We start from the raw sequence: 23067 nt of genomic DNA on the forward strand, positions 1-23067 counted from the left end.
AAGTAATGTGAAACAAGGGACAGCAAAGATAGAACACCATTCTGTATATGGGTTTCTTAAATTTGAGGTTAAAGTCAAAAGATAGATAAAATGTGAGAACCACATCTTTCTTTTTATCTGTTTATCATCATAATATTTAAATACCAACTACTTTTAATATATTTTTTTCACTGTGTTCCCAAAAAACATACTAGATCTAGTTCCATAGGCCTAATACACGTACATCCTTGCAGGTATAGCTTTTTAGCAATATGGGAGAAAGTAAAATCCTACTTATCTTAAAGAGTAACTTGATGAGAGAGCAGGAGGCTGGCTGAGGACAAAGCAAAAGCTGGCGCCTTGCACCCCCTCTTCACCCGCTCCCCTCCATATGTGTAGCATTCCTCAGGCACCCCTGACTGCCCAAAACGATAAATAGTTAACTTGCAGAGATCACAGTCCTGCAAGGCAGGAGTCTCCCTTGGTTTGCAAATGTCCTTGAGATTTACAACAAAGAAGTTACCTTATCAATTTCTCAATTTCCAAAGACACAGAACACAGTTCCTCAATCCCTAAGATCACCCTCCCCTCCATAAAAAACCGAAGGAGGCAGAGGTAGAAGGAAAAGTAAATAAAGTTAAATTTCTTCTAAACCTAAATCTCATTAACAGGGATGCTTGATAGCAGGAATGTAACATTCCACCAGGAGACTCCCAATTGTCTTTACTTGATAGCAACTAAGCCTTCAATATCCTGATAGTATTCTTTGCCCCAATAGCCCTTCTGAACACCCCTTTGTCCTCACCTACCCAACTCCTGTGTATATAACCAGCCACTCCTCACAACCTGGGGCAGCAGCTCTTCCTGCCCACGGGTCCTGTCCCCATGCTTTAATAAACCACCATTTTGCACCAAAGATGTCTTAAGAATTCTTTCCTTAGTCGTCAGCTCCGAACCTCACCCCACCGAACCTGACTTAGGTTCTGGAACTTCATCACCTTACATGCAATAGGAAATAAATGAATTCATGTTAGAGGCCTTATGAAGGTTGTTCTCAAAGTTTTCAGTTAGTCTCACTGACAACCGTATTGCATTAGAAAACACTCCAAAGTGAGTCACTTATGCTTCCATTTACTGTAGCTGATGAACTCAGTCACAGGAGATGGCTTTTCAGCCACCCAGAACATTACACCAATTTGTTAGACGTTCACAGATAAAAAATCTTCAGTTGGTACAAGTGTATCTCACTGGTTTACAAAACTATGTGTAGAAAGAATAGTCTTGGCGCCTGAGTCAGAAATCACTAAATAACATCACTCTGCAGACTCCATGGCACACAGGAACCCCTTGAATATTTCTGTTAAATAGACAAAAATGTGCTTCCAATGACTACAACTGTTTGAAAGGAAACTATATGAAACACTATATGAAAAAAATACTTACAATGGTATTCTAACAGTATCTTTAAATGAGATATTTGTAAAGCACTTGGAAATGCCTGGCCCATAGGAAGTTCTATATATATCTGTCATTATTCTTATCCTATAATCTTAGTTTGGTTCACAATAATCTTCATAGCTCCCTTAGTATAAGCCATCACCACCACTGATAAAAGGAACTCAGACACAGACACACCACTAGTGAGGCTGCAGTTCCATTACCTTTATATGTGGAAGAAAGAGTATCTAGGATAACCACCATTGTTTTATAATGAAGGTTAATTCAGTCAGCTTCACATACAAAGTAAATTCAGCCTTATAATTTATCCTACCAACAAATTTATCCCTTATAAGCCAATATGTCTTCTACCCACTGTATTTATATAATTCAGAACTCCACATAATATTCATGTTCACTTGTATCTAAGAAATTCACTTAAAAAGAAAACATTCAACTCCCAATTGATAATTGACCTGCGAAGTTTCCCTTCACACTAAAGTAAACTGTAATATAGGAGACTGCTAAAAATTGTTTGGGATTTACTCTCTTACACTTTGATTGCTGACCACAACAGAGATGAAGACTGAGGTAGTTTGAAAATTCTGTGAGGATTAAATCAGACTATATTCTTCATATTCTCTAAGGAAGTAAACTTTAGGCTGTGCGAAGTACCCTCAACTTCCAGGGGCCAAGAACAACTACTGCTGCAATGAAAGAGCAGAGTAGTTAGGGTTAAGGAGGTGGTTGCCTTCTACAATGAAACTAGCTTGAACTATCTATTTGTTGGCATTATTAATGTCAACTCTATTTCTTTGACTTAGGCAGTGGAGCGTTTGATAAGATACAAAGATTTTTAAAATAAGATGTCATTTTAAATTAAACACACCAGGGATATTCTCCATTTCAAGGGAATCCAGTTATGAAGTCTCTGATAAAAGATTACCTGAATAATGATCTCATAATTTACAAAATCATAATTCAAAGTGAATTATGGTTTAATAGGGAAAGGGTCTAATTTATACCGCACATAAGTGATTAAGATATACCATAAATGCTAATATAAAGTAACTTAAAATTGATACAATCACAACTGCATTAAGGGGTTTGGCTACGTAACCATGTTGTTTAACTGAAGTGAACCACAAAAGCAAAATCGAACACTTCATACACATTTCAGGGGATGTTCATAGCAAAGAGCCATTTAAATAAAACTGTGGGGAACAAGCAACAGAGATGAGTTGTAGCTGTAATAGAAGATGCTTTTACTTCTCACTGCAAACAACTGATTAACTGCTAAAAAGTAACAGAGGATTTTTTTAACTATAAGTAGCAGATTTTTTCCCCCGCAGTAACAAACTAAATCAATTACTGTCCAAAAATGAATGGTTGCAGTAGAGTAATAGGGTATAGAGGAAATTTAAAATGCATTTCATCAGTGGAGGCAGGTAAATTAGCTTCCTGTACACTACAATAGTTAAAGAATCTTTATCTTAATTTTAATTACTCATATAAAATCTACATTAGGATTTCATTTCTTCCTTTGTGGTTAATTCCGCATCGTTTCACACGGTTTTAGTATTTTCACAAGGAAATCCCTAATTTACTGAAATAGTCTTCTAATATAAAAACTAAGCCAAAGTATGTAACTTTTGAAGTAGTAGGGGAAAAAATTTCCTTTTTTGAATAAAAATGAAACAGAATCTCTAAATGTAAACAAAAAAGACAAAAGTATTAAGCTAATTTAAAATGTCATTAGAAATATAAATGGAAAATTATCTTTTATAAAAATATTTTACAGCAGAAAAGAATTATAGGGGAAGGCATACAGATTCTCCTTTTTGAAGGTTTTGCTTTAAAACCTATTTCTGAGTAAGATGGAAATAATTCCAAAAAATTCCTTTTATTTTCACTTTAATTAGGTTGGCAGAATTATTAGAAATACTGAAGGACAACAGATAAGGAGGGGAAAAAAAAGTGAAGAATCTCTCCCCACCCCACAACTAAAATAATATTCACAAAATATAAGTATTATTTTTGTCATTTTCTTCCATTTCATTAGTGTTTAAAATTGTGGGTAGTCACTGATACAACGAAATGATTAAAGCATATTAACAGTGTAACTTCATACTATCCCAAGTGATATAGATTCTTATAATATTAACTTTAAAATGCATACAAAATAATCATAGATAAAATGCTGTATTATACTGCTCTACACAGTACAATAGCCTAATTTTGTCTCAATAAACAGGATATGTATATAGCCTAAGTGGGTCATGACAGAGCAATAATCAGATCCTTGTAACAAATTATTTGGATAAAAAATATATATACATTATTATACAATAATCAGATCATCCCAGGAAATGATTTGGAGAAAAAAATAAATTATATATATATATAATAAAATATATGTTTTTAAATATTTTTATGTATTTTATATATATATACAACGGATTTGAAATGTGGATGTGAAGCAATCTGAACAGTTAAAAGTTACTAAAGGAAAGAAATAATCATGTCTGCAATTCAGGCATTACTAGATATATGTGTTACCTCAACAATATCCGAGTTGGTTCTGCTTTCATGAGGTTCATTATACTCTGTATACTTGAGAAGAACTTTGTCCATGTCCGTGCTGGCATACTGAAACAGTTTGTTAGAGCTGTTGAAAATGATGAATGCTATTTCACAGTCACAGAGCACACTAAGTTCATAGGCTTTCTTCATTAATCCAAACTTCCTCTTTGTAAAAGTAACCTAGACGATCAAAGAAAAAAAAGGTATATTTTTAGTAAAAGCATTAGCAGTACTTGAATACAGGCTATCTAAAGATGAGGCCTCTTTTAATCCTGAGTCAGATTCCACAGCTGAAAAAGGTTGGTAGCCTCACGTTCCACATGAGCCTCTTACTCCCCCATCTGCCGCAAGACTAGTGTTCCACGTTTAACTTCTAATTCCTCAGAAAGCACTCTCCTGAAGAAGTTTTCCTTTATCCCTGGCTGCCAGTCTGCTGCAGAACGCAAAAAACAAGAGGACACAGTTGACCACTGGGCCCTTATCATCCAGTGTAAAATTCACAGTCTAGGGTCAACAAATTCCCCAGTGTCCTCAAATTTTTCTTTGAATATTCTTCCAGTTTCCAACTGAAACCTGTCACCTGAAGTCCTCTCAAACAGAGACCAATATTTGTTGGTCTATTTTAAATATTACATCTACTATGCTCAAGAGCGGGAAAGATAAGTAAGTCCTTTTTGCTCCGTATTCTATCTTACAAGTTATTTTTCCTTCCTTCCCCTTCAAAAGCCCCAGGTATTTTAAAGCTCACACCATGAAACTTAAACCACTCAATAACTGTCCTCTTGAAGGGCACCATGTGACCCCCTCATGTACTGATATCTTTCACCTGGTACTTCCCTTTCTAGCCCTACTTGTATAACTGGTGATTTCAATATCCCAGTTTAAAAAAAAAAAATCGTTGCAAAAACATCCCCAACCTCCAAATGATCCACATCCACCCTATGTTAAACACCCACTCCTACTGTCAAACCTTTAACTCTGCCACCACCAATAATCACATTGATGAGGGAGCATGAGGCTGGCTGAAGACAAAGCAAAAGCTGGTGCCTTGCACCCCCCTCTCCATCTGCTCCCGCTCAGTATATGTGTAGCATCCCTCAGGCAGCCCTGACTGCATGAACAATAAGCAAATGGTTAATTTGCAGAGCTCACAATCCTGCTAGACAGGAGTCTCCCTTGGCTTCCAAATGTCCTAAATCTCACTAACAAAGACGATTGAGAGCAGGATTGTGACACCCCACCAAAAAGTCTCCCAACTATCTTAATGTTAATGGCTGGTCTAAAGACAACATTGATCAAGTCGCCAGGGCAAGGCCTCAGGTAGGCCTGGGACATCCTGGCACCTTATAGGCCCTCCTTAGCATATGAAAACTCCATTGAAACCTTTCTCCCCCTCACCTTCCCCCAACCACAGGCTATATAACCTGCCATCCCCACAACCCAGGGCAGCAGCTCTTCCTGACCACAGGTCCTGTCCCTGTGCTTTAATAAACCACCATTCTGCACCAAAGATGTCTCAAGAATTCTTTCTTGGTCATCGGCACCAGACCTCAGCCCACCGAACCTCATCTAGGTTCTAGAACTTCATCAACATCACCTCCAAAATCTCAATTTCTTGTATTCCACTTTGCCTCCTATCTAGCTCTCCTGCTTTGTATCCTCTCTCCAGAAATTCTTTAACCTGCATCCAGTCCTGCAGTCCACTTACCTCACCCCTTTGTTACAGTCTATTCTCAGGTCCTTTCTTCCCTCACTGACATGCATGTGCCCTTCAAATGACTATGCTTGTATCCTTTGGATAACCCAAGTGATATTTTTAAAACATACATCCCATTATTTAAGTAGAAGTTTAGAGCTTTTTTTCTGCACTGGAAGTAATATCCAAACTCATTAAGTAAACAAAATAAATTATCTGGCTTCAAACTATCTCTCTGAAGTTATTTCCCATCACTCTCCTTTACATCCAGTAAGCCTCATTCATGTGTCTGTGTGTGTGCTTATGTGCATGTGTGTGTGTCTTCCTTAACCACCAGCTACTTTCCTCCCTGGGAACTTTTCTATTTTCCCTCCTTGTGGAACACTCTTAACACTACATGTGCCTAATGGTTCCTTTCCTCACCTTGTGAAAGTAAATCTATTATTAATTAATCTTAAAAAAATCCTTACAATATAAATACACAAATATATATTTTATATAAGTGCATATATATATGGAAATAGTGTTTTATACTTGCCTCCCTACTTTCCCCTGAGCCAAAATAAACCCCTTAACCAGTGTTTTTCACTTAGTACTTTTCATTCCACATTTTTATGCAAGATCATATAACCATATTCATATATACATGTATACATAATAAGGGATTTTGTCAGCATTTGATAAAACAGGGACTCTATCAATACTCTTTATTTTATTTTAGTCATTCAACCACACCTTGTGGATATGCCTCTATGTCAAATGGTATACTAATGGACTCTTTCATAATTTTTTCATATAAATGTTACAACTGTTTTGTTAGTATGATAGATGTAAAATAAAAATCTCATTTCTTGGGACGCCTGGGTGGCTCAGTTGGTTGGGCAGCTGCCTTCGGCTCGGGTCGTGATCCCGGCGTCCTGGGATCGAGTCCCACATCCGGCTCCTTGCTCTGCGGGGAGCCTGCTTCTCCCTCTGACTCTGCCTTCCACTCTGCCTATGCTCGCTCTCGTTCTCTCTCTCTCTGACAAATAAATAAATAAAAATCTTAAAAAAAAAAATCTCATTTCTTTAAGATGCATTTCCTAACTAGTAATTGTTAGATATATTTTTCTTATATTTGTTGTCATTTGGGATTTGCTTTCTCTATATTGCCCATCTTTTGGCCATTTCATACTTTGTGATTTTTTTTTTTTTTTACTTATCTAAGTAAAAGCTCCTTAGCTATATTAACTATGTTTTACAAATACTTTCCCAAATTTCCCACTAATATATCAACTTTGTTTACATAATATTTGTCATTAGAGAGTTTTAAGCTTTCATTAATGATTGTGACACTGTTTCTTAGAATCCTGGCCTTGTATCATACCACTTTAAGAATATAATGAATATAAGAATACCCTTATTAAAACACTGAACTTGAAATCAGTTATGTTTTGAGATGCACCTAGATGTACCTGCTGTACTAAAATTCTGAGTTTAGCAAAGGTTTAGTCAGAAATGTTTTCCCATACTTCTAATACTGAAGAAGAGAAAGAAAATGACAATCAACAAAGTATTTATTCCAAGAATAATTCTTACTCTAAATTAAGGCTTGCAAATTAAGAGAGCTATGAAAAAGCATGAAAATTGAGACAAGTAATGCGGCTTCACAATATCCATTAAGCATGATTAGAGAAAATTTGTTAAAATAAAAACTATAGGGGTGCCTGTGTGTCTCAATCTGCCTTTGGCTTAGGTCTTGATCCCAGGATCCTGGGATCAAGCCCCACATCAGGCTCCCTGCTCAGCCAGGAGTCTGCTTCAACCTTTGCCTCTCCCCCTGCTCGTGTTCTATCTCTTTCTCTCAAATAAAGAAAATCTTAAAACAAAACAAAAGAAAAAACTATAGTTCACTATCAGTAAAATAACAACAACAAACTATAGTTCACTATCAGTAAAAAGAGTATGCCAGTCCCTATTATCCTTTCCAAAAATACTTATTCAAAAATATTTCTTCTAAGTTAGCAATAAGAAGTTCAAGGTGAAAGAAGGAGTTAGTAGAGGAAGGGACTCGATTTATAACAATGTCCTCTCTATTCCTCCAACTTACTATGAAAGACCCTTTCCCCAAAGTGTCAATGAATTAACTGCTCTTTTGCCTTTCTGTAACCGCTTGGCTCCCCCAACACAATGATAGCTGGTAGTTTCATAATAACTGTTTCTTAGCAAGATATGGCATTCCCTGCAAATAGCCTTCTCATAAAATATGGCCTGATACCTGACCACATAGGCAGGGGGCCGCATAGTCACGTAGACAGGATGTCTTTCTGCTGAGTAATAAGGTCTAACTTCCCCTCTTTGTTTCCCCTTCCCACGTTTTTCTTCGCGCGCGGGGGTCTTCCAAAGCCAATCCACTAACACCAAGTATGCCCTTTTTCAAATGTTCAAATTGTCAGCCAATCGGCCCCGTCCCATCCGGGACTTGTATGTACCTGTCTATAAAAATCCTGCACCACCCCAGCCTGGTGTGCTCAGCTAGCAGGAGCTGCTGACCACAGGCAGGTGCCCGCGCTACAATAAAGAATCTCTTGCTGTTTGCATCCTGTGGCAGTGTTGAATTCTTGGGTAAGGGGATCCGTGGGTCTTTCAACTACAGGTCTAAAAGAGCTTTCCCCAGTAATTAGAAAAATGTGTACAAGAACACACTTATATTTCAAGGATGACCCCAAAGACATAACTTTGAAAACTAGAAATATTAATATTTCGCTTTCAACTTTCATAAATAAAGTCTTTTTTCATTTTATCTATAGCATTTAGTCTAAAACACTGGTTTACTGCTAGCAGCTTATATGAAATTAGTAACATAAAATTAACTTTATATTCCACATTTTTCATTTATCTTCAACCAAACTCCCCAACTGTTAACATTTTACCATGACTGCCTTCCCTAAATAAAAGACACACACACACACACACACACACACACACACACACACACACACTTTTTTTCCTGACTCCTTTGGACAAACTAAAGTAGAGGTTATACGGTCCCTTTGCCCCTAAATATTTTCTTAAAAACAAAGAAAAACACAATTATCAAAATCAGAAAACAAGGATATAGCACTATAATCTACAAACCTTATTCAAATTTCTCAATTATTCCTAATTTCCTTTTTCCCCCTGCTAGTGCAGGATCCAATCCAGAATTAGCTGTTGCTTTCTGAAAACTGCAACCTCTTTAATCTGAAATATTTCCTCAGTCTTTGTCTTTCAGGACCTTTGTACTTGTGCAGAATACAGGCTATATTTATATTGTCATATATCTCTCAATTTGACTTTGTCTAATGTTTCTTTCTGATTACCTTTAGACTATATTTTTGGCAGGAACAACTTAGAAGTGATGTTCTGTCCACAATCTCTCTCATGAAAATCCACATGACATCTATTTGTCCCAACTGGTAATGTTAACTTGGTTAAGATAGAGTCTGTCAAGATTTTTCCCTTATAAAGTTACTATTTTCCCCCTTGTAATTAGTAAGTATTTGATAAAATTTCTATGTAAATATCCTATTTATCAAAGTTTAACTGATCCATTAATCCATTCACGATTCTTGCCTAAAAATTACTATGGTGGTTGTCAAATAGGGATTTTCTAATTTCATAATACATTATATCTACATTTACTACTAATTGCATTTTATAAGACAGTTTGCTTTTCCTCCATGTATGCATTTACGCATTCATGTCCATTATTCAATGCATTATAATCATTACCTTTTTTCTTTTGATGTTTAAATTGTTTTTGACTTTACCAATGAGAGATCCACTATGCTATCTTCTGTGTCCATCTGACATGTTCCCAATATTCTCTGAACTTGCAGGCACAGTGAGATGCTCCAAGGAATTATATGTAAGCTGGACCTTTCTAATCTACCTCCCTTTTCAAACACCTTCTCCCTAACCCCCTGAACAATCTTATCTCATTTCCATTCACTTAGTTATCTCCTGCTTTCCTTCAGTAATCTTTTTAAGATTTCACTTGAATCTAGTCTTCTGTGGTCACTGTGTAATTTAATCTTTGTTTTGATATAATGCTATCTTTTTATTTTTCTTTATGCAATTTAATCACTTTGTTTCATCTATACCTTTGGAAAAAATTGAAATCTATTCTTAGTATTTCCAAATTCTGAATAATGATTTTTTTCATCTGTCACATTTCTAAACACTTATTTATGGAGAATGGTTTCAGCTTGGAGTTATCATTTTACAGGTTTTTTCCACTTTTCCATTGTTTGGGGACAACAACTTCACCTGAACAGCTATAAATCATCTGTTTTCTTCTTTATAGTAGATTGTATATGTGAAAATTACTGGCCTCAATGAATTGCAATGGAAAGTACTGGCAGTGGGAGGATGGATTATTCAGTATGGTCTCTTTAATGGAAGCTTTTTTTAAGGGAGCAGCAGGAGGGAGAGGAGTTCTGATATCATTCAATATCTTTTTTTGTACTTTTTTTTTTTAATTTATCTTGAAGGATTTCATTATCTCTTCCCTTCTTTTCCATTCAAAAAACATTTTCCAAATGATTACCTCTGTCTTCCTTTATAAAAGCCCCCAAACAATTACCCTCCCAAGACCACTTCCTTAAATATCACATAAATTTTAAGTCCTTTACCGCTGGTCTGTTTGACCTACAAGTAGTATTTTTCAGAATTTTTGTACTTATTAGAATAGACTTCCTTTTTTTAGTAATGATTTCAAATCAACTTTAGATATTCACAAAGTCTCTTCTCCCTTTCACACTGTTTTTCCTTAAGTATGCTTGCTCATGTGAAAGACCTGCAGAAGTTAAAGAAAAAATAGCACACTGTAAGTTGGTAATATTTCCCTAAAGCTAAAACAAATTTGGACATCATTTGCTTTCTAGTTGCACCATAGTTGTAGGTTTCATACAATTGTATTTGTTCTTCATGCTTTTCTGTGTGGATTATTTTTGGAAATTATGTTGAGTGAATCAGGATTTATGCAGCCCTCATTACCTTGATTACTAAGAATTCCCCCCATCCTTTCTTGTCCTCTCTCACTTTTGGTCTCTCTTTTGCACTTAAGAGTACCTTTTAATATTTCTTGCAGGGCTGGTTTAGGGGGGTCATGAATCTTCACTTTTGTCTGGGAAACTCTTCCCACTTAAAGGTAAAATGGTATCTTGAATGATAATCTTTTTCTTTTAAAATTTTATTTATTTGACAGACAGAGATCACAAGGAGGCAGAGAGGCAGACAGAGCAAGAGAGGAGGAAGCAGGCTCCCTGCTGAGCAGAGAGCCCAATGGGAGACTCAATCCCAGGACCCTGAGATCATGACCAGAGCCGAAGGCAGAGGCTTAACCCCCTGAGCCACCCAGGTGCCCTTGAATGATAGTCTTGATGGATAGAGTATTCTTGGCTGTAGATTCTTCCCCTTCAGTATTCTGAATACATCATGAAATGGGTTTATAAATTCCATCAAACACATTAGATATTTTATTCTAACTATTGTCAAATTTTAATAATCCTTAAAGTATCACTATTTCAGTGATATGTAGCCAAAATAAACACAAATTTTAAATTATTTTACTCCTGTACTACCATCACTATAAAGAAAAAAAAAAATAGGACTAAAAGCCTAACCTAAAAAACACTCATTACCTTTATAAATTGAGACAAATTTGTTTTACCCTAAATAGTTTTCTGGATTTTGTTATCAAATCTGGGACTCATATAATTCTCTGAATTTAACAAGGGTGGCACACCATATCTCAAAGACCATCTATATTTAAGATCCCAAGTGCCTGCAAAGATTCTTACATGCAATGTATTTCAGTCTATCTTTACTGTTGAATTTTTTTTTTAATTCAACAGTCCTAAATATTACTCCGTGTTCATCAGTATAAGTATACTCTCAATCCCCTTCATCTATTTCCTACCCACCTCACCTGCCTCCTGGCATCCACCAGTTTGTTCTCTGTATTTGTCTATTTTGTCTCTTATTCATTTGTTTTGTTTTTCAAATTCCACATATGAGTGAAATCATATAGTATTTATGTTTCTGTCTGCCTTATTTCACTTAGCATTTTTCCCTTTAGGTCCATCTACATTCTTTTTTATGGCTGAATAATATTCCACTGCATGTATGTATGTGTGTATATATATACTATATATAATTTTTTTAATATCTTCTTTATCTTTATCTCAATATCTTCTTTATCTTTACCTTCTTTATCCACTCTTCAGTCAATGGACACTTGATTTGCTTCCTTATCTTGGCTACTATAAATAATGCTGCAATAAACATAGGGATATATAAATTTTTTTTTTGTGAATTAGTGGTTTTGTTTTCCTTGGGCAAATTATCCAGCAGTGTGATTCCTGGATCATAAAGTAGTTCATTTTTAATTTTTTGAGAAGTTTCCACACTATTTTCCATAGTGGCTGCACCAATCTGCATTCCCACCAACAGTGCACAAGGGTTCCTTTTTCTTCACATCCTCACTAACACTTGTTATTTCTTGTCTCTTTGATTCTAGCCATTCTGACAGATTATTAAGGTGATCTCTCATTGTGGTTTTGATTTGCATTATCCTGATAATTAGCGATGTTGTTCATGTGTCTGCTGGCCATCTGGAGGTCTTCTTTGGAAAAATGTCTATTCAGGTCCTTTGCCTCATGTTCTAATCAGATTGTTTGTTTTTTTATAGTATTGATCTAAGTCCTTTATATATTTTGGATATGAACCCCCGTTGGATATATCATTTACAAATATATTCATTTGTAAGTATATGAATATTTATTTAAATATTTATTTGTAAATAGATGGGAGAAGTCCCATTCAGTGGGTTGCCTTGTTTTGTTCATAGTTTCCTTTGCTATGCAAAAGCTTTTTATTCTGATACAGTCCCAATCGTTTATTTTTACTTTTGTTTCCCTTCCCTTAGGAGACATCTAGAAAACTGTTTCTACAATTGATTTCAAAGAAATTAGTGCCTGTGTTTTCTTTTAGGAATTTTATGGTTTTGAGTCTCACATTTAGATCTTTAATCCATTTAAACTTTGTGTATGTTTTCAGACAGTGGCCCAGCTTTATTCTTTTGCATGTAGCTGTCCAGTTTTCCCAGCACCATCTGTTGAAGAGACTGTCTTCTCCCCATCGTCGATTCTTGCCTCTCTTATTGCACATTGACCATATAAGCATGGGTTTCTTTCTGGACTCTCTATTCTGTTCCATTATCTATACATCTATTTTAGTGCCAATAGCACAGTTTTTTATTACTACAGCTTTGCAGTATATCTTGAAATCTGGAACTGGGATATCTCCAGCTTTGCTGTTTTTTCTCAAGACTGCTTTGGCTATTTGGAGAATTTTGTGGCTCCATACAAATTACAAGATTATTTGTTCTGGTCTGTGAAAAATGTTGGTATTTTGAAAAGGATTGCATTAAATCTCTAGATTACTTTTGGTAGTATGGACATTTGAAAAATTTTTGTTCTTCAAATCCATAAACAAGAAGTATCTTTACATTTGTTTGGGTAACTTTTAAATTTCTTTCATCAGTGTTTTATGGTTTTCAAAGTAGAAGTCTTTCCCTTCCTTGGTTGAATTTATTCCTAAGTATTTTATTATTTTTGGTGTAATTTAAAGTGTGACTGTATTCTTTATCTTTCTACTACTTCATTATTGTGTATACAAATATAACAGGTTTCTGTATATTAATCTTGTATCCTAAAACTGACTGAATTTATCAGTTCTTGGAGTTTCTTTAGTGGAGTCTTTAGGGTTTTTTACATACAGTACACCATGCCATCTGCAGAGAGTGACAGCTTTACCTCTTTCTTACCAATTTAGATGTCTTTTTGAATAAAAGTAGTGAGAATGGACATTCCTGTCTTATTCCTGGTCTTAGAGGAAAAACTTTGGTTTTCACCATTGAGTAAGAGGTTAGGTATGAGTTTTTCATATACTGCTTTTATTATGTTGAGGTATGATCCCTCTAGACCTAGTTCGTTCAATGTTTGTATCATGAATGGATGTTGTACTTTGCCAAATGCTTTTTCTGCATCTATTGAGATAATCAGATGGTTTCCACCATTCTCTTATTAATGTGGTATGTCACAGTAATTGATTTGTGAATAATGACCCATACAAACCCCTCTTGCATCCCTGAAATAAATCTCACTTCATCATGGTAAATGATTTTTTAAAATGTATTGTTGGATTCAGTTTGCTAATATCTTCTTGTTGAGGAATTTTTGCATCGATGTTCATTCAGAGATATTGGCCTGTTATTTTTCTTTCTTTGTAGTGCCTTTATTTTGTTTTGGTTATCAGGGTAATGTCGACTTCATAGCATGAATTTGGAAGCCTTCTCTCCTCTTCTAGTTTTAAAAAATACTCTGAAAATGATAAGTATTAACTCTTTAAATCTTTTGTAGAATTCATCTGTGAAGCCATCTGATCCTGTGTTTTTATTTGTCGGGAGTTTCTGATTACTGATTTAATTTCATTGCTAATAATCATTCTGTTCAGTTTTTGTTTTTGTTTTTCTTCCTGTTCCAGTTTGGGTAGGTTGTATGTTTCTAGAAATTTAATTATTTCTTACGGGTTGTCCAATTTTGTTGGCATACCATTTTTCACAATATTCTCTTATAATCTTTTACATTTTTGAGGTGTCAGTTGTTATTTCTCTTCCTACATTTATGATTTCATTTATTTTTTTTTATAAACATATATTTTCATTTATTTGATTATTCTTTTTTCTTCATGAGTCTGGCTAAAGGGTTATCAATTTTGTTGCTCTCTTCAAAGAGCCAGCTATTAGTTTCATTAATCTTTCTTGGTTGTTGTTGTTGTTGCTTTTTGAAGTCTCTATTTTATTTCTTTTTGTGCTAGATTATTTCCTTCCTTCTACTGGCTTTGTTCTTTTATTTTCCCCCTACCTCTTTTAGGGGTAAGGTTAGGTTGTTTATTTGGCATTTTTCTTGTTTTATTCAGGTAGTCCTGCACTGCTACAAACTTCCCTCTCAGAACAGCTTTCACTGAATCCTAAAGATTTTGGACGATTGTGCTTTCATTTTCATTTATTTCCATGTATTTTTTCATTTCCTCTTTGATTTCCTGGTTGACCCAGCATGTTATTTACACTCCATGTTATGTGTGTAAACAAACTGAGCAATCTGAACATCAACAACTCTTTTAGATCCCCCACTACTGAGGTCGCAGAGCAATTTCTGCTCTCCAAATTGGACACAGATGGGCAGATACAGAAAATCATAAAATACCAGAGCCACAGCAGAAACTATCACAAAAAGAAATACCAAGGTAAAAAAAACCTAAACTGTAAGTGAGGAATTCCTGAAGTCTCAGAGAAGACAAATATAAAAGTTAAAAACTCCTGGGGGGGGAGGGTTTGGGCTTTGGGGTGCATGTATACACTTTTGTGAGTTTTATGCCTCTCACGTTCTCACAGTAAAGATCAGTGAAAAATCCCTCTGTGCTTCTAAGCAGGGAATATGGGAAAAGTGATCATTTTAAAATATACCAGAACATTCTGTTCTTTACAAGGCCTGCCTTCAAGACAAACTATTCTATGACAGCAGAGCCCAAGTAACCTAGGGAAAAGGAAATATCCAGCTCCAGCTCCATCAAGCCTTTAACATGAGCAAAGGGAAATATTCACCTTTAAACCCCTCTATCCATTCTGTCCCACCTAAAGATGGGGGGCAGGGATTGAGAAACAGGTATAAAGTTTACAGGCCACAGGCACAGCTTCACTAAAAGACTGAGAACTAATCAGAAGACTACAGAACACTTCCCCTCTCCCCATTCATGCCACCACATTAGTAAAGGTCTTTTTATTGCAGTTCCTTTTCCCAGTACATCATGCCTGGTTCAAAAAAAATTTACAAGGCAAACTTCATGGCAAAAAAACACAGTTTGAAGAGAAAAGGGAAGCATCAAAACTACTCATATTTAACAAAAATGTTGATCAGACCAGCAATACATGCTAATTAACATGCTAAGGGAGTCTAATGGAGGAAAAGCAGACAATATATGTGAGCAACATAACTAAAAAGACAGAACTTCTAAAAAACTTTTTTTTTGTTTTTAATGCTCATGATAAAAAATACTCTAAGAGAAATGAAGAAAGTCTTTGATGGGATCATTAGCAGGCTGCAAACTGATAAGGACCTCTAAGCTAAGGTATATGTCAACAGAAACTTCCAAAATTGAAAATCAAAAAGACCAAAGACTGAAAAAAATAGAATGAAATATCCAAGAACTGTGGGACAACTAAAAAAAGTATAACATATGCATAACATGAATACGAGAAGGGGAAGAAAATGAAAGTAAGAAACATTTGAAGCAATAACATCTGAGAATTTTCCCCAAATTAATGTCAGACAGCAAACCACAGATCAAGGAAGAAATGCAACAACCCAGCCCCACCCCCTGCAAAAAACAAAAAACTACATCTAAGTATAGTCGATATAAAGTATAGAAAATAAAAAATCTTGAAAGAAGCCGGGAGAGTGGGGGAAACACCGTACCTACAGAAGTACAAATATAAGAATTATAAGCAATTTCTCCTCAGAAACAATATAAGAAATAAGACAGTGGAGTGATATATACAGTATTAAGGGGGGAAAATCCACCAATCCAAAATTCTGTATCTTGAGAAATTACACTTTAAAAGAAACAAAGACCCTCTCAGACAAACAAAATTGAGGGAATTCATGGTCTATAGATATGCCTTGCAAGAAATGTCAAAAGAAATTATTCAAAAAGAAGGTAACTCCTACAGAACAAAAACTCATGTAGTTAAAGAATATCAAAAAAGTAATAAGAGAAGATAAAAGCTTTTCTTTTTTTCTTAATTGACATAACAGATAACAGTCTATTCAAATAATAATAGCAACAAAATACTAATGGAATGAATTACAGTAATGACATGGAATGGATAGAAGGGAGGAATTGGGAATACTTGTTATTATACGGTTATTGTACTACCTGTAAATCTATAACTGTGAAGTGTTTATCTAAAAGTAGATTTATACTGCAAACTCTAGGGCAAACACTAAAAAAAATAAAATAAAAAGTGAACTATAACTGATCTGCTAAGGAAGGAGAGAAAATGGAAACATATACTCAACTAAACCCACAGAAAGCAGAAAAAGACCATAAACAAAAAGAGGAACAAATAATTAAAGCAACCATTAGAACACAAATATGGCAGTTATTAATCTAACTGTATCACCAATCACTGTAAAAGTCTATGGTCTAAATACACCAATTAAAAACCAGATTGTCCATATATCAAAACCAATACTCAATTATATTCTGTCTACAAAAAAAAAAAAAAACACTTAAAGGACACATAAATGATTAAAAGTAGAGAAAGATATACTTTGCTATAACACCAATCACAACTAACATAGCTACATTAATTTCCAGCAGAGCAATCTTCAGAGCAAGGAGAATTATCTCAAATGAAGAAGGGCATTAAAAATTGATAAAGGAGTCAATCCTTGTGAAGACATAACAGTCCTTAAAGCATATGAACCTAATAACAAAGCATCATAATATATGAGACAAAGTGTTAAAACCTCAAGGAAATACAGAGAAATTTACTATTATAGGAGGAGACTTCAACATAGGACAAATAGATATTAAAGGGATTTGATGTTACCAAAAAGAAGAAAACAGACATCTTGAGTAAATTTAGTGAAAGCTATTAAATTAGACTGCATTTTATTTACTACATTTCTATCAGAAATGTTGAATATTGGTTCCAACAGGCAGAAAAATCAGTAAGGGCATAACTGAACTCAACAGCATCATCAAGCAATTTAATATAACTGACATCAAATTCACCAAATAACAGAAGAATATACATTACTGTCAAGCTCACATGAAATATTCAATAAGACAGACCACATTCTGGGCCATAAAATACCTCAACAAAGTTGTAAGAATAGAAATCACAAAGTATAGGTTTTCAGATGACAATGAAATTAAATAAATCAGTAACAGAAAATTGGCTGGAAAATATCAAAATACTTAAACAACATACTTTTATTTTGTGTGTGTGCTTTTATTTTTTAATTTATTTTTCATTTAAATTTAAAGAGCCAACTTATAGTACATCATTAGTTGAATATAACACCCAGCAGCATACTTCTAAATAACATAGAGGTCAGAGAAGAAATCTCAAGAGAAATGAAAAACTATTTTGAACTAAATCAAAGTACTCAGCTACTGAGAGTGAAAGCAATGCTTAGAGGGAAAATAGTATTAGATGCAGAAACTAAGAAGAAGAAAGATCTAAAATCAAAAATCTAAGCTTAAGAAATTAGATTAAAATTAAATCCAAAAGAAGGAGAAGAAGCAATAAGAATTAGAACAGCAAACACTTAAGTTGAAAATAGGGAATCAAAAGGGGAAAATGTTATGACCAAATACTAATTCTCTGGGGGCGAGGAGTGATTCATAAACATCTAGCCAGGCTAACTAAGAACAAAGACAGACATTACTAATACTAGAAATGAAAAACTGACATTACAACTCAACTACAAATCCCACTGACTTTAAAAAGATAACAGAGGAATATGAACAACTATATGCCTGCAAATTTGATGAGCTAGATAAAATAGGCCAGTACCTTGGAAGCCACAATGTGCCAAATCTCAAACAAGGAGAAATCAATGCGAGCCTATTCAGATCATCTATTAATCAATAGTAAACAACCTTTTAAAACTGAAAGCATCAGCCCCAGATGGATTCACTGGTGAATTCTACCAAACATTTAAGGAATTATATCAACATTTTACAACCTCTTCTAGAAGACAGAAGCAGAGGGAATACTTCCTAATTTATCCTATGAGGATATAACTTATCCAATGGTACCTATAAGGGACTAAGACTACCCTAAATACCAAAACCACATAGATAAAAAAGAAAATAAAACTACAGGCCAATATTTCTTATGAACATAGATGTAAAAACACTCAACATAATATCAACAGAACCCAATAAATATGTATGTACCTTCAGTAGGTCAATGGATAAACTGTGATACATCCAGACAATGGAATATTATTCAACTCTAAGAAGCCATAAATGATCACGCCATGAAATGACATGTAGGAACCTTAAATGTATTATTACTAATGGAAGAAAACAACTTGAAAAGGCTACATACTATACGATTTAATTTGGGAAAATTTAATTCGCAAAAATCCCAGGAAATTCAGAAAAGGCAAAACTAAAGAGTCAATAAAGAGGTAAGTGGTTTTCAGGGGTTAGCAGGAGGGATTATTTTTAGGGCAGTGAAACTATTCTGCATGATATTATAATGATGACTACATGTCATTATACAACTGTCAAAACCACAGTGACTGTACAACACTGAGGATGAACCCCGAAGTAAACCATGGACCTTGGGCAATGATGTTGTTCAATGTAGCTTTAACAGTTTAAAAAAATGTACTATACTCTGATGTAGGATATGGTAGTCAGGGAACTGTGCATCTGTGGGAGCACAAAGTATACGCAAACTTTCTCCTTGATATTGCTGTGAATCTAAAACTGTTCTAAAAATAGAGTCTATTTTTTAAATGGGTTAAAAAAAAGGGGGGGTAGCCTGGGTCGCCCAGTGGGTTGAGCCTCTGCCTTCGGCTCAGGTCATCATCTCAGGGTCCTGGGATCCAGCCCTGCATTGAGCTCTCTGCTCAGCGGGGAGCCTGCTTCCTCCTCTCTCTCTCTCTGCCTGCCTCTCCATCTACTTGTGATCTCTCTCTCTCTGTCAAATAAATAAATAAATAAGATCTTTTAAAAAAGTGGGTTTTAAAAAAAGTCTATAAATGTACCTTTAAATAGTCTTTAGAACTGGAAACAGTGTTAACTGCAGCATTTTCTCTCCTCACCAACAACTACGATATGCTTTTCCTTCCATGAACTTTGTCTCATTACCGACCTACATTTATAATCAATCATTACAGTAGTTATTGAAGAAGCTGAGAATCTTTAATATGATTAAGGTAATTGTTTCTACTACAAAGTTGTTCCCACAGGTATAAAATTGACTATACTATTATATTACAAATATAATCTACACATGTAAAAGAGAAGCAACAATTAAAATGCATTTCACTGTACAAATGAAAGATATTCCTTATTTTTCAATAAATTTCCTATGTAGCATGATAAAATTAAAATGTAACATGATTTAATAGTTTTCAGTAAATTTAGGCAAGATGTATGTGTTCTTCCTTTTGGTAACATCAGATGCATTTAACATCTATACCTCTTAGCACTTGATTACTTTATTCTACTAACTTTATAGAGATCTATCTCCTTAAGTTCTTAAGGCCTTGTATTTTTTTTATATTTCACAGTACACCAAGTATAAAGTGCCACATATTATATAACCAGAAAAATAAGCCACATTTTTGTGGACTGACTGAAAATAGGGTTAAAAGTTTTTTTTTTTTTAATTAAACTTTCACGTGACGAGAAAAGTTAATGAGCCAAAGCAATGCAGCCTGCTTATGGCACTTACTTATATGAAAGGTGTCCACACATCCAAAATACTTTTTATGAAGTATTTTTGAATACTGGCCTATAGCTGATATTTTAATTCTCAGTATGAAACACAAATTACAAGTTACGTTAAAACAAAACAAAACAAATAACAAAAAAAAAAACCCTCAACATTTGTTTTTGTTTTTAAGGAAATGGAATTCAGGTGGGGAGGGACAACAACAGAGAGAATGAAAAGATAACAATTACAGTTTAAGGTAAAAAACATTCTGCCCAAGATACTAGATTGTAACAAAATAATAAGATACAAAGGAAAAAAATAAGCCTTCAGAGTCTCTACATTTTGCCTGTACTTCAGAGTTTGCAGTTAAGAAATTTTTAGATGGCATATAGAGATTTCCTTCTAGACATCAGTTTTTCATCTAAAAGTGGGTATTAGTCAGTCTCCTAATTGGTATACTGTTAATTAGTAATGTTGCAATCCAGCTATATTTCAGTTCATGTATTTCATGTGAAGCAGATAACATAACATAAAATTAGGCTAGAGAATACCTCGGTAGGGAGTTGGCTTGTCCTTCTCCCCTCCCTCTGGCTCTTGCTCTTTCTCTCTAAAATAAATAAATAAAATCTTTAGGGGCAGAAAACATCATTCCTTGTTTACTTGTACCTAAAGCCATTACCAAAGATCTAATATAATGACCTAAAAAGTGAGCTAGTATCACACAGACAAGAACCAGGAAGAAAAGAAATCGTAACAGAGATTAAAGCCACAATAAAGAAATTCAAAGGATCAAAACAAACAAACAAAAAAATTAGTATGAATAAAGACATCAGGTATAGTCAAAAGAAAGTATATTAAAAAAGCACACAACTGGAAAGAAAAAAAATATTTGTTTAAAAATAAAACATCAGAGAAATTTCTGGCTGTGTTCTTCTCTGGGATTTTTTTTGGTTTCACATCTCACATTTTAGATCCATAATCCATTTGAGTTTATTCTTGTGTATAGTCTAAGAAAGTGGTCTAGTTTCATTCTTTCGCATGTAGCCTTTTCTGACACTGGTCATAGCAATATTCTTCTAGTCATGTCTTATGAGGCAAGAGAAATAAAAGCAAAATGCAAACTCTTGTGACTACATTGAAAACAGCAAAGGAAATAAGTGACAAAACTAAAAAACAAGATAGGGAATGGGAAAAGATATTTGCAAATGACATATCCAATCGAGGGGAATTATCTAAAGTATGTAAAGAACTTATACAACTCAATACCCCCAAAAAACAAATAACCCAAATAAAAAATAGGAAGACGATATGAATAGACATTTCTCCAAAAAACACTTTCAGATGGCCGACAGACACATGAAAACACTCATCATCACAGGAATATGAATCAAAACCACAATAAGATAATCATGTCACACCTATCAGAATGGCTTAAATAAAAAAATGCAAGAAACAACAAGCATTGGAGAAGATATGGGAAAAAAAGAACCCTTGTGCACTCTTAGTGGGAATGCAAACTGGTGCAGCCACTGTGGAAGACTATGGAGAGTCCTCAAAAAACTAAAAATAGAACTACCCTACAATCCAGTAATCATAATACCGGGTATTTACCCAAAGAATACAAAAACACTAATTCAAAGGGATATATGTACCCTTATATTTACTGCAGCATTTGTTACAAGATATGGAAGCACTCCAAGTGTCTAGATTGCAGAATAAAGGAGATGTGTTATATATCATTAGAATATTATTGAACCATAAAAAAGAATGGAATCTTGCCATTTGCACCAACGTGGATGGATCTAGAGAGTATACTGCTAAACAAAATAAGCCAGTCAGGCAAAGACAAATACCATATGCTTTCACTCATGTGTGGAATTTAAGAAACAAAACGAATGAATAAAGAAAAAAAGAGAAACCAAAAAAAAACAGATTCTCAACTTAGAGAACAGTAGATTACCAGAGGGGAGGTGGAGTGGGGGATGCGTGAAATTGGTGAAGGGGATTAAGAGTACACTTACCTTGATGCACTCTGAGTAATATATGGGACTCTGAATCACTATACTGTACACCTGAAACTAATACAACATGTTAACTGCACTGGAATTAAAATTAAAAAAAAAAAAAAAGAAAGCAAAGTATAGCCATACCAAATGAAAAAAAATAAAAATTAAAAAAAATAAAACAATACTGAAAGGTCACAAACTTCAGACACACACACACACACACACACACACACACACACACACACACACTTTAATCAAACTCATGTCATATTCTGCATAAGTTACTGAATGTTAAATCACTTGTTGGTGAAAAGAAAAATATACTCAGTCTGATGCTGGCAAAACTGAAAGCCAGAACGCCTTGAACTAACCTTTGCAATGTTCTAGGGAAAAGGAATGGGGTCCTAGACCATTACACCTTGCCAAGCCATAGTGCAAGTACAAAGTAACAAAAATTTTCAAACATAAAAATACTAAGGAGGGTCGCCTGGGTGGCCCAGTGGGTTAAAGCCTCTGCCTTCGACTTGGGTCATGGTCTCAGGGTCCTGGAATCAAGCCCCATGGCAGGCTCTCTGCTTGGCGGGGAGCCTGCTTCCCCCTCTCTCTCTCTGCCTGCCTCTCTGCCTACCTGTGACTCTGACAAATAAATAAATAAATAAATAAAATCTTTGAAAAAAATACTAAGGAAATATAGCACCCAGAAACTCTTCTTGGAAGAAAAACAAAACAAAACTACTAGCTGAAAAAAACCTAGTCATCTAAGTAAAATGTAAATTGGGAAAAACTGGGATTTTTTTCAGTTTTGTTCAATG

General features: G+C 34.8%; 1 protein-coding gene and 1 pseudogene across 2 annotated transcripts in view; one reads left to right on the top strand and one right to left on the bottom strand.

Moving 5' to 3' along the window:
* LOC309867647 (myocyte-specific enhancer factor 2A-like) overlaps positions 1-23067 on the top strand; it is a 1299761-nt pseudogene that overhangs the window by 555843 nt on the left and 720851 nt on the right. The gene's annotated exons all lie outside the window — the stretch shown is intronic.
* LOC309867650 (myocyte-specific enhancer factor 2A-like) overlaps positions 1-23067 on the bottom strand; it is a gene marked incomplete at its 3' end in the record, with an annotated part of 92086 nt that overhangs the window by 51232 nt on the left and 17787 nt on the right. The window contains 1 exon segment of the mRNA XM_082736708.1: positions 3976-4179. Coding sequence (XP_082592834.1) covers positions 3976-4179 — 204 coding nt within the window.

The sequence above is a fragment of the Mustela nivalis genome (assembly GCF_964662115.1).
Source record: "Mustela nivalis genome assembly, chromosome: 6".
NCBI classification, from domain to species: Eukaryota; Metazoa; Chordata; class Mammalia; order Carnivora; family Mustelidae; genus Mustela; species Mustela nivalis.